This window comes from Aquarana catesbeiana, linkage group LG08, assembly GCF_042186555.1.
Source record: "Aquarana catesbeiana isolate 2022-GZ linkage group LG08, ASM4218655v1, whole genome shotgun sequence".
Classification (NCBI taxonomy): Eukaryota; Metazoa; Chordata; class Amphibia; order Anura; family Ranidae; genus Aquarana; species Aquarana catesbeiana.
The window spans coordinates 305,891,723-305,904,237 of record NC_133331.1 but is presented as its reverse complement, the minus strand read 5'-3'; the positions used below and the strand labels follow the sequence as shown (position 1 = coordinate 305,904,237).

General features: G+C 44.8%; 2 protein-coding genes across 4 annotated transcripts in view; both read left to right on the top strand.

Annotated features, from left to right (window-relative positions):
* The window catches only part of LOC141105054 (uncharacterized), a 76,459-nt gene that overhangs the window by 22,888 nt on the left and 41,056 nt on the right, over window positions 1-12,515 (top strand). The gene's annotated exons all lie outside the window — the stretch shown is intronic.
* On the top strand, window positions 881-9,448 carry LOC141105074 (uncharacterized). Of its 2 annotated transcripts, none has more exons than XM_073594912.1 (6): window positions 881-1,017; window positions 4,977-5,091; window positions 5,192-5,324; window positions 5,439-5,536; window positions 5,618-5,819; window positions 7,440-9,448. In XM_073594912.1, exons 2-6 carry the CDS (start codon window positions 5,083-5,085, stop codon window positions 9,272-9,274), a joined length of 2,277 nt encoding a protein of 758 aa, XP_073451013.1. In that variant the 5' UTR covers window positions 881-1,017; window positions 4,977-5,082; the 3' UTR covers window positions 9,275-9,448. The 2 variants fall into 2 exon arrangements, with proteins under 2 accessions (XP_073451013.1, XP_073451012.1); XM_073594911.1 differs by lacking the exon at window positions 881-1,017 and adding an exon at window positions 1,463-1,594.

Below are 12,515 nucleotides of genomic sequence, written 5' to 3'. Positions count from 1 at the left end.
CTACTTTAGGCGACTTCTGTCCTCATTTCCTCCTACACCAAACAAGGTCATCACCTCAGATAGCTAGTCACAGACTTGAGTCCTTGACAGCTGTTGGATATTAGAGAGTGCATATGGTACTGTTACCCATGTCGAGACTGGGGAACCTTGGGTTCTTGCAACAATCTACCAGCACGCTGGTTGATTTCTGAGGACGCACGACAGATGGCAATACTTCATCTGTTGGCCCACCTTTCTCATCCTTGCAACTTCTGTACCTCCCGTAAATGCTAACCATTTGGGAGAAAGATAACCACAGCCAAATGCCACCAGATAGGCTGGGCATACCAGAAATTGAGGGAAGGAATGAGAGAGGGAGTGAGGTTCACAGATCTGTAGACTCAAGGTCTACCTGTCCTTTGTTAAAATTTTAGTTGGTGGCTGTGGTCATTCCCATCAGGCACTGTACAGGACACAGTAGTGGGGTTGCTGGAAGGAACCAGTTGGGCAATGGAGGCAACCAGTATCAAGATAAGGTTCTTTTAGTAAACAACGTGAAAAGCACCGTGCTTCAATGAGCTGTAGAGCAGCAGCATACTGTAGGTTGCAGGTCCTCCCCTTTTTGGACCCCCTTTCTGCTGAAGTACCTACATCTGCGGTTTATGGGACTGATAGGGACTGAGAGATGACAGAGTGACACCAGAGGCTCAGGAGACAGGAAGAGGTGAGATTGGGATGTCTGCAGGTTTAGCAAGAATGTGCTTGACACCCAAAAATCTAAGGACAAGCTCCAGTCTTGTGGCCCTCAAGCACGCCCATGCAGGACGTCTAGACATGTGCAGAATGAAAAAATGTGTTTAGTTTTGGATCGATTTGTTAAGTTATTAATTGCATTTTGTTTCAATTTTTTTTAGTTTAGTTTCTTTTTCGATTCACATTTTTTCTGTGGATTCAAAGCATTCGAATAGAAAATATCGAATCGATCTGAATTCATTGTGAAGAATAGCTGGTTATTCCAAATTCAAAGTTTGGAAGACGGTAATATATTCTTTCTATTCTATTCTATTAGAAATTCTGAAGATGGCTATATTCTTTCTATTTTATTTTTTTCTATTCTATTCTATTCTTTTCAGTTCTATTGCTTTATTTTCTATTTTATACTAATCTGTTTTATTCTGTTTTTTTCAAATTTCGGAAGTGGGCTATATTCTAATGCACAGTCTTTGAAGGAAATCAGCAATAGTCAGCAATATGTTTACATTTTGAATGTGTTTTCAAATTAGATTCGAATTCGGATGATTTGTTTTTTTTGGATTCAATTTTGTTTCCAGTTTTAGTAAATCCCCCCCATAGCACTAAATCCATTAAACCCTGTAATAACGGGAGGAAAAGATCCCCTATGTAGCATGAAAAGGGAAGAGGAGGAGCTCATCACAAACTGGCTACAAGAAAATGGCCGCTGCCAGGTGGGATCACATGACACTATAGAGCATGAGCAACCTGATCTCCCAGTGGCCATGTTGGATACTGGCACCACACTGAAAGTCACATGAAGGAAGTGGGCGGAGTATTTCTGGGGCAGAGTAATGGCTGTACGCAGAGAGGGAAGAAGTTGGTGAGTATGTCTCCCATTTAGTCCTCCCCGCTACCTACTCTAAACCCAGTGGCGTCACTAGGGTTGGTGCCACCCTGTGTGGTAAACCATGGTGTCACCCCCCCAATAGGGCACTGTGCAGGCTCATCGGTGAGGCTCACCCAACGTTACTGTCCTCAGTGACCCTATTACTGTCCTCCACCCCCTCACTTACAGTGCCCTATTACTGTCCTCAGGTTCCCTCACCCCATTACTGTACTCAGCTCCCCCCTTCACAGTTCCCCATGACTGTCCTCAGGTTCCCTCACCCCAGCGCCCTATTATTGTTCTCAGGTCCCCACCACTGTCCTCAGATCCCCCCATCACAGAGCCCTATTACTGTCCTCAGGTTCCCTCACCCCATTACTGTCCTCAGCTCCCCCCTTTACAGTTCCCCATGACTGTCCTCAGGTTCCCTCACCCCAGCGCCCTATTATTGTTCTCAGGTCCCCACCACTGTCCTCAGATCCCCCCCATCACAGAGCCCTATTACTGTCCTCAGGTTCCCTCACCCCATTACTGTCCTCAGCTCCCCCCTTTACAGTTCCCCATTACTGTCCTCAGGTTCCCTCACCCCAGCGACACATTACTGTTCTCAGGTCCCCCCCCCCCCAGAATCGGGAAACGTCAGGTGGGCATCAAGTCAGGGACCCAACCAGCGGAGGTGACGCTTGCAGAGCAGCCTTGTGTGTCAAGCCAGGGACTGAGCAGGCCAGTGGGGTGAAGCTTAAGAAGTATCTGGAGCGCCAAGCTAGGGACCCAGCAGAGAGGCGGGGGTGGCGCTTGAGGAAGATGCCACCGTGAAGATTGGAGGAGCTCAAGGGATTCAGTGGCAATGAATCATCTAGTCTAGTGAGAGAGACTGGGAGCTCAGTGGGCTGAAGACCTACAAGAAGAGATTGTAGTGGAAGTGAAGGAACTGTTACACTTTGTGTTAGGAACTGTTAAAGACCGTTGCCATAGGAGACGGCATTCCTGCACGTGCAGATGTGGTGTCTTGCTGGAGGCCTTTCCCTGCATGGCTGTCATCCTATTAAAGTCTCTGAGTCTGCTAACTGAACTTGCAACTACCTAAGGGTGTCCTGGCCCTAACCCTCTCTCCCCCAAAAAGTCTGTTAAGAGAAATAAACTCTTTTTTTGCATTCAAGAAGTGTCTGGCACCCAATGGCTTTAGCCACCTTGCAACCACCATGCCTCACAACCCACCATATACAGAAGGATGTCGGCTATCTCTGGCCCTGGAGGTTCTCATTAGACCGAAAGGAGGCCTGGGACCTTGCTACATTATAAATTAATATCATTATATTATTATTATTAGAGAGGGTCAGGGGGTCACCGGTGATTGACTCTGGATCCTGGTAGATCTTGGTATGGCAGGTGGTATAGGAGGTTTCAATGCCTAAAAAAGGTCAAATACGGCATTTAGAGGTTCATCTTCTAGTTCTAGGATTGAGCTAAATTTGGGCAATGTGGTAGTAAACACATATGGCGATTCCGAGTGGGGAATTAGGGAATGTTGGGACTTGTAGTAGGACAGAGACAGAAGAAAAGCTGCTGGCATTCACTATGTAACGTACAGCACAGTGTGTTGGTTGCAGTTCTAGGTAATGTAAAACATAACGGTGTATATACTGCAGTGGTCAGGGCTATGTAATGTGCAACACAGTGCAGCAGTAAAACATAGTATATACAGTACTGTGGTCAGTACTATGTAATATAGAACATTGTGCATATGGTTCTGCGCTCAGGGCTATACCATGTACAACATAATGTATACAGAGCAGTGGTCAGGACTATGCAACATATGACATACTGTAGTAGTGTATACAATGCAGTAGTCAGGATTATGTAGGGGACAACAATGTATACAGAGTACATGTAATGTACAACACAGTGCAGCAGTTAGTAATGTAAAACATAGTGTATACAGTACTGTGGTCAGGTGTATGTAAGGACAACATAGTAGATACAGAGTAGCAGTACATACTGCTGACCTCATGTTTTGCATACAAGATGTTGTACATTACATAGTCCTGACTGCAGCACTGTATATGCAGTATTTTGTACGTTACATACTCCTGACCACTGCTCTGCATACAAGATGTTGTACATTACATAGTCCTGACTTCTGCCCTGTATATGCAGTATGTTGTACGTTACATACTCCTGACCACTGCAGTGCATATAGTATGTTGTACATTACATAGTCCTGACTACTGCACCGTATATGCAGTATGTTGTACGTTACATACTCCTGATCACTGCTCTGCATACAAAATGTTGTACATAACATAGTCCTGACTGCTGCACTGTATATGCAGTATGTTGTATGTTGCATACTCCGGACCACTGCTCTGCATACAAGATGTTGTACATTACATAGTCCTGACTTCTGTACTGTATATGCAGTATGTTGTATGTTACATACTCCTGACCACTGCTCTTCATACAGTATGTTGTACATTATATAGTCCTGACTGCTGCACTACTGTATATGAACTATGTAATGTACAAAATATTTTATGTAGAGCATTGGTCAGGAGTATGTAACATACACCATACTGCATATACAGGACAGCAGTCAGGACTATGTAATGTACAACATATTTTTTTGTAGAGCAGGGGTCAGGAATATGTAAGGACAGCATAGCGAATACAGAGTAGCCGTAAGGTCTGTGTAATTTACAACATATTGTATGTAGAACAGTGGGCAGCAGAAGTATGTAACGTACAACATAGGGTAAATGTGGTGCAGCAGTCAGGACTACGTAATGTACAACATATTGTATACAGAGCAGTGGACAGGACTATTTAAGGACGACATGGTGACTACAGAGCAGTGGCCAGGAGTATGTAACGTACAACATGGTGCACATACAGAGCGGCAGTCAGGACTATGTAACGGTACAACATATTGTATGCAGAGCAGGGGTCAACAGTATGCAACATACAGTACAGTTCAGAATGCAGTGATAAGGAGTAGGTACCCCCTTATATGTTTTTGTTTAGTGGTTTGTGACCCCCATCATACCTTAGTATCCAGTTGTGTGTGTGTGTGTGTGCCCCTTTTATGCATGCTGCAGAGGTCCTCCTGGGTGTCTGCTGAGTAATCTGGTGTGGAGCAATGCAGGTGGGATATCACTCCACCCCGCACTGATGATGCTACTCTGACATTCTCTGTCAGAGGTCTTGCTAGAACGTAGGCACCGGCAAGGACATCCATGGAATCGCCCAGAGGCAGGCAGTCAGCTAATTATGGCCAACGTGGCTATTCATCTCCAATATTGGTTACCCTGGTGGCTGCACACTTCTTATCCACCTTCAAACTTCTACAGATCAGTAAATTCTCACCGTCCATCTTTAGATCACATCCATCAGTCTCCATAACGGAGCCTTCACCCCACTCTCTGAGGTCTGAGAGAAGCAACAAGAAGATTCTAGAGGTCATCAACAAGATAATAGGACTAATCATGGAAGAGGTGAGCAGTGCTGAGAAGAATGGAACAAGACGACTGTATGAATGTGTGTGTGTTGGAAGGTCTCATGGTTAACGCCCTGATTTCATTATTGTATATTCAGATTGGAAACAGGAGTGGTTTTATTGTTAAAGAAGAGATAAAAGAGGAGGATGAAGAGTTTGGCGTGAAGGAGGAGTTTTCAGAAGGACACAAGGACGTCATGATGGAGAATCAGCCACCCCTCACATCACCGGGTAAGAGGAGACTTTATTGTAAAAGGGAGAGCAGTATGGAGGGTCCACCTAGATCCCCCATCATCTGATAAACACATAGAAACAATGTATTCAGTCAGTGTGTGTTTCCTACAGATGGATCCAGCAATGGGAACCCACCAGAGAGATGTCCTCATCCTCTGTATTCCCAAGATTCCACACAGGAAGATCACACCATCCCTCACCATGATCAGGTAGGTAATTGGAATCTAGAAACATTCAATATTATTTGTTCTCTTGTATTTTACGTTTTGTCAACTTTTTTTTTTATTTAGGGTGAAAAACAGATGGATATGAAAGTTGAGTTTAAAGAAGAAACAAATGTGATGGGTGATCAGCCATCTACGGAGGCAAAAATGATGGTAGAAAAGGAGCAATCTTCTTCTTTACATGTCAGCACAGGTACTCTGAGTACAGAAACAGGACATATTTTCAGATGGAAAGTGATGGAGAATCGGGAGACCATTAAAGCATCTGGTAAGAGAAGCGACTGAACTAATAATGCTAGACCAGGAAGAGGAGACTGGACTAGAAATGCTAGACCAGGACGAGAGACTGGACTGGAAATGCTAGACCAGGACGAGAGACTGGACTGGAAATGCTAGACCAGGACGAGAGACTGGACTGGAAATGCTAGACCAGGACGAGAGACTGGACTAGAAAAGGTGGACCAACAAGAGGAGACTGGACTAGAAAAGGTGGACCAACAAGAGGAGACTGGACTAGAAAAGGTGGACCAACAAGAGGAGACTGGACTAGAAAAGGTGGACCAACAAGAGGAGACTGGACTACAAGTGGTAGAGCAGAGATGCCGAACCTATTGTAAGATGAAGCTGAAGAGGCTTTCAACACACAATTAGTTGTGTATTTGAATGTTGAATATTATTGGCAATTTGCATTCCATTGATTTAAATGAATTCTCATTTATTGGCAATATTTCCGCAGTATTTGCAAAAGTTAACCCTAATTGTAAAAATTACAATAATTGTACGTGTACTTTTTTATTGTAAACTGATGATGTATCTAGATCTGCGCCCTTCATACAATTCTACTGAGTGTGCTACAGAATGAGAGAAGAACACTGATTGCTGCATCAGCAATCTGTGCATTATGCACTCCTGACCCCTGCTCTCCATGCATTATGCACTCTTGACCTATAGCAAAGTAGCCTCAGGTTTCATTTTTACTATACTCCTTTACTCCACAGGGTGCAGAGGTCAGCAGTAATTGACATACAGAGATCAGGAGTAAGTAACACACAGGCTAAAGGAGAATGGAGTATGTAATGTACAGAGGTCAGAAGTAAGTAACGCAGAGAAAGCAAAGGTCAAGAGTAGGTAAAACTAAAAAGTAGGAATCACCCCTCATGGTCCAAGTCCCTGGTACGTCCCTGGCTGGGAGTCGGTATAGGGTCAACTTTACACTGTGCAAGATCTTCGGCCACCCCAAAATGGCGCTGCTGCACTCCGCAACTAAAAAAAGCCAGAAAAAGAAAACCGACATTCCGCACATGCACAATTGGCTACAAAGGCCAGCAGCACCATTTTGGGGTAGCCAAGACCCTTGCTCAGTGTAATTTTTAGGCTGCAGTGCCTTGGGGCTTGGGACATGACAGGGATACTTGTTTCATGGGGAGTGTCCCTGAGAAATGGGGATGAATGACAGCCTACCATTAGAAAACTCCACCTCGATTCCTCACTATGTCATGTTCTCAACAAATGAGGTGGACATTCTGTACACCATATGAAAGGTCCATCTCCATTCCTCAATATAATTTCATGTTCCCAACAAATGAGGTGGAGATACTCTACACCATATGAAAGGTCCATCTCCGTTCCCAACAAATGAGGAGGACATACTATACACCATATGAAAGGTCCATCTCCATTCCTCAAAGTCCGCAATGTTATCAGTGTATGTAAACCATGACCCATAGTTGGGTTTGTTTGTATTGTATGTTATTCTGATTATCTATTCTTATAATGGTGTTATAATTGTACCTAATTCCCTAAAGATCCCTGTGAAACCATTGATTTCTAGTATAGCATGCATGACGCAGTTAATCTGAATATTAAAAAAACCTTTTATCTTCAACAGATGAACACAGTATCCCGAACAACTTGGAGAATCACCTTACTTTATCTTCAGACTGTAATGCAGAAGATAATGACGTTGGCCAACATCCTCCAGGAGTAGATCCTAATATTGAAAATATACACCCAAGACATAACCAGGAGAACAGATCAACGGATCCCTCTAACAGCAAACCATGTTCTCCTGGAATATCACCTACTGTTACAAGCACCGGTGAAAAGATATTTCCGTGTCCCCAATGTGACAAATGTTTTGGCTTTAAGCACAGACTTGTAAGACATCTCATGGTGCACACCGGAGAGCGGCCCTATATATGTTCAGACTGCGGGAAATCTTATGCACGGAAATTGGACCTTCTCATACACGCCAAAATTCACACCGGCGAGCGGCCTTTTACGTGTACGGTGTGCGGGAAAGGCTTTGTAGAGAAAAGACGACTTAGCGAACACGAGCGAGTGCACACCGGCGAGAAACCATTTTTATGTACAGTCTGCGGGAAGGGTTTTGGAGAAAAAAAGCGTCTCATTGAACACGAGCGACTGCACACCGGTGAAAGACCCTTTTCCTGTACGGTGTGCGGGAAAGGTTTTGGAGAGAAAAGGCGGCTTATCGAACACGAGCGACTGCACACCGGTGAAAAACCTTTTTCCTGTACGGTCTGCGGGGAGGGTTTTAGAGGAAAAAAGTGGCTGGTCGAACACGAGCGAGTGCACACCGGTGAAACGCCTTTTAAGTGTTCCGATTGCGGGAAGGCATTTAGGACCAGAGGCGTTCTAAACCTGCATCGGCAATCGCATGCACGTGGGCAGCCGTATTCCTGTGCGCAATGCGGAAAACGCTTTAAATATAGCATCAGCCTTAGCCGACACAAGAAACTTCATGCACAAGATAATTCATTGTCGTGCTCGGAGTGCGGGAAATCTTTTACAACCAAATATGAACTTCGTGTTCATGCGAGATGCCACACGGGAAAGAAGGTCTTCCAATGCTCGGACTGTGAGAAATCCTTCTTATGGAATGCGGACCTTGTTAACCACCAGAGAGTTCACACCGGTGAGAAGCCCTTTGCTTGTTCTCTATGTGAAAAACGTTTCTCCTCTAAAAGCATCCTTGAGGACCATATAAAAGTCCACACCGGCGAGAAGCCGTTTTGCTGCACAGCGTGCGGTAAACGTTTCACTCAGAAAGGAGCCCTCAACCAGCATCTGAAGAGCCACACCGGCGAGAAGCCGTTTTCTTGCTCCGAATGTGGCAAGTCCTACCTGCAGAAAGGAAGCCTCGACTACCACATGAAATGCCACACCGGCGAGAAGCCGTTTTCTTGTGAAAGGTGCGGTAAAGGTTTCATATTACAACAACAGCGTCTCAGACACCAGAAAAACTGTACGGGCGAGGGTCCGATTCCAACTTCGGCGTGCGAGACGTCGAATTCTGAGATTGCTGCACAGCAAAAAGGTCAGGGAGAGTTAAAATCCGAACAGAAAAAAGGTCAGACGGAAGAGAAGAGGTTTCCATGCCTAGTATGCGAGAAATCCTTCAAATGGAAAAACCACCTCGTTACCCACCAGAGAGTTCACACCGGCGAGAAGCCCTTTTCTTGTCCTGAGTGCGGCAGATGTTTCTCCATTAAAAGAAACCTGGATGACCATATAAAAGTGCACAGCAGCGTCAAGCCGTTTGCCTGTGAAGTGTGCGGGAAAGGGTACATACAGCAACGGCACCTTCTCACACACATGACGAGCCACACAGGCGAGCGACCCTTTTCATGTTCAGAATGCGGGAAGACTTACAATCGAAAAGACCGTCTAGTCAAGCATCAGAAGACACTGGGTCACTGACAGTAAATGCACCATTATGGAGCGAGGATTGTTCCAGAAATTGTATCATGAAAATTAGGGGTTTTTTTTTTTTTAGTTTACTATATCTATTTTTCTAATCTTGATCTAATCTGTTCTTTGTTTCGTTCTCCCCCACCCTAACCTTGTGTAATAAACAATTTGTCGTGTTTAATCACTTGGAACAGCCTTTCTCAACCTTTTCAAAATGGAGGAACCTTTTTGAAATAGCTTTCCAGTCTCAGGGAACCCCTGTTAAAAATGACTATATCCACTCATGATACATTAGTGTGATGGTCAGTGGGAATAATGTTCCTTACACTCGTGATCATTGGGAAGAATTACCCCCTTACAGATAGCTAAAAAAGATCAATTGTGTCAGTGGGAACTTTTCTAAGAGGCAGAAATTTCTGATTGCTCAAGGAACCCCATAGCAACCTCTGGCGGATCCTTATGGGCCGTACACACAATAGGATTTTCCGACAACAAATGTTGGATGTGAGCTTGTTGTCGGAAAGTCAGACCGTGTGTATGCTCCGTAGAACATTTGTTGTCGGAATTTCCGCCAATAAATGTTTGAGAGCAGGTTCTCAAATTTTCCGACAACAAGACTTGTTGTCGGAAGTTCTGAGCGTGTGCATACAATTCCGACGCACACAGTTCCACGCATGCTCAGAATCAAGCAGAAGAGCCGTGCAGGCTATTGAACTTAACTTTTCTCTGCTCGTTGTACGTCACAACGTTCTTGATGTTCGGAATTTCTGACAACATTCATGTGTATGCAAGACAAGTTTGAGCCAACATCCTTCGTAAAAAAATATACACGGTTTTGTTGTTGGAAAATCCTATTGTGTGTACATAGCTTTAGGGTTCCATGGAACCCCGGTTGAGAAATCCTGACTTAGAAAGTAATATTTTCACATTTCATCCCCTTTTTCTGCATCTCCATCCCTGGCTGCACCTCGCTGCTCTGAATGGGCTGCCTAATAATGGCGACGGTGGACCATGCTTGTTTATTGTGTGTTGGCATGGCCACTTGTAGTCACTGCTTACGACAGGCATGGGATATTGCAAGACCTGCAATAACCCAAGGGGAGCAATTAGCAAATGGTGAGGTTGGCCTTATTGCCTTGACAGTAGGAGTGGCATGGTTAAATGGAACCTGTACCTACTCGTTGTATACACCACACCAGTGGCTGTCAACTTGCAAAGTAAAGGGGGCCTAAAATACGACCCCCCCCCCCAATGTCTCCAAAGGGCCGCATAAAGTATTACATATAATGCTACAGAAAACTGTCGCAGACCAAAGACTTCCTGGAGGAAATGGTCAGAGATTGTTCTTCAGGAGTGGTTGGAGACTGAAGTCATGCTATAGGAGACAGTCAGGGACTAGGGACTTGTTGCATGGAACCACTATAACTGATATGAGGCCCTTTACAAATCAATGTTCCCTCTACTGACTGCTGGGGCCCAAAGGCCATGCTTTAAACATCAAAGGGCCGCAGGTTGGGCACAAAACACATATGTTGCAGTTAATCCAGATTTGGTAATATGGAGCATGGTCCAGCTCTTAAAGTTCATTGTCTCAAATCAAAAGATAAGGCAAAACAAAATGCCCAAATAATAGGGGCCAGCAGGGGGAAAAAAATGCCCAAGTATTAGCGGTGAGTGGGAAGAAATAACATTCTGGTGTAGGTGGACACCTTAGTTACGGTGATGTCAGTATGAGAAACAATGCCCCACTATTGGTGGACATTGGGAAGAAGATCACCCTGCTCTTGGTGGTGGTCAGTGAGCGAAAAGAAATATGGGGCTGTGGACTTCTACGATTGAGGTGGACTGGGGGGTTGTGTTCATGATGGAGGAAAGAGGAGGTCTATATCCTGTATTCCTAGAGGACAACCTGAGATGTTGGAGGACATAACACAGCATAATGGGGTTCAGTGGTGATAATGTTACTAGTTTAAGGAGAAGAGTTCTTTTTTTATATCTTATAGCTACACGCATCTGGAATGTTTCCTCCACAAAGAGGTTTTCCAGTGGACATTAAAAAAACATAAGTGTGCCTGAGACATGGGAAATCGTTAGGGATATTTATTTATCATCATCATGGCAGTGGTTTCCAAACTGCAGCCCTTTGCTTGCCTTTATCCGGCCCTTGGGGCCCTGTTCCTCTGACTGATATGAGACACTATTCCTTCCACTGACACCAACGATGTGGCACTATTCTTCCCACTGACACCAAAGACAGGGCACTATTCTTCCCACTAACACTAATGATGGGGTACTATTCCTCCCATTGACACCAACAATGGGACACTATTCTTTCCACTGATACCAATGATGGGGTACTATTCCTCCCACTTACACCAACATCCGATTCCGGCCCCCCTAAATTTTGAAGGACAGTAATGTGGCCTTTTGTTAAGAATGTTTGAAGACCCCTGATCTATGCACACAGACAACCTGTCAACCTGTCCTGTGGTCAGATTTCAGTTGGTGGTCGTTGGATAGAGTCTCCCCTGCTGGTCAGTGTGGTTACTCCCATCAGATACAGTAATTTCATAGGGGTTGGGGGGGAGGAACCACAGTGGGGGAAACACTATATTATACACCCAGAAGATTCAAATGGCAGCAGCCAGTTGCAGGACAAGGTCCTTTAGCACACAAGGCAAACAAGCCAAATTATGCCCTTTTCCCATGAGCGACAGCAGCATTTTTTGTGCACCATTTCCTCCTTAAGTGCACAAGGAGGTCGCCTCTTCTGCCTACCCTTTGTCCCAGCCCTGGCAGTGGCAGCCAGAGCTCATGAAGAAAGTAAAGGTTTCTTCCACCACTGGAAAGGTGTATCTTATCTTCCTACTCTTCTCTTATAGGGTTATTTCTGGGCTAAACTCTTACAGCTAGCAGATGATGAGACCGTGCTTTCCTTGGACAGGCGACACCAATTATCGGTTATATTTTGACTTCCCTTGGTTCTCTTGACCAAGAGAAGTCTCTGTGTACTGACTGATAAATTTCATCCAAGAGATCAGCTCCTATTAAGGGAGGCACATATCACCCTTTATAGGGCCTCTCAAACCCACCTCCTACTATGCTTCCCTTCATGATTGCTTCAGAGGTTCTCTTTCTCTAGAACTCCCTACCGCAAATTTGGCTATTTCCTACTCTGTCTGCCTTGAAGTGATCCCTGAAAACGCAGGATCAATGTAGAAGAGGCTTGGGGTTTTACCAGAAAGGAAAT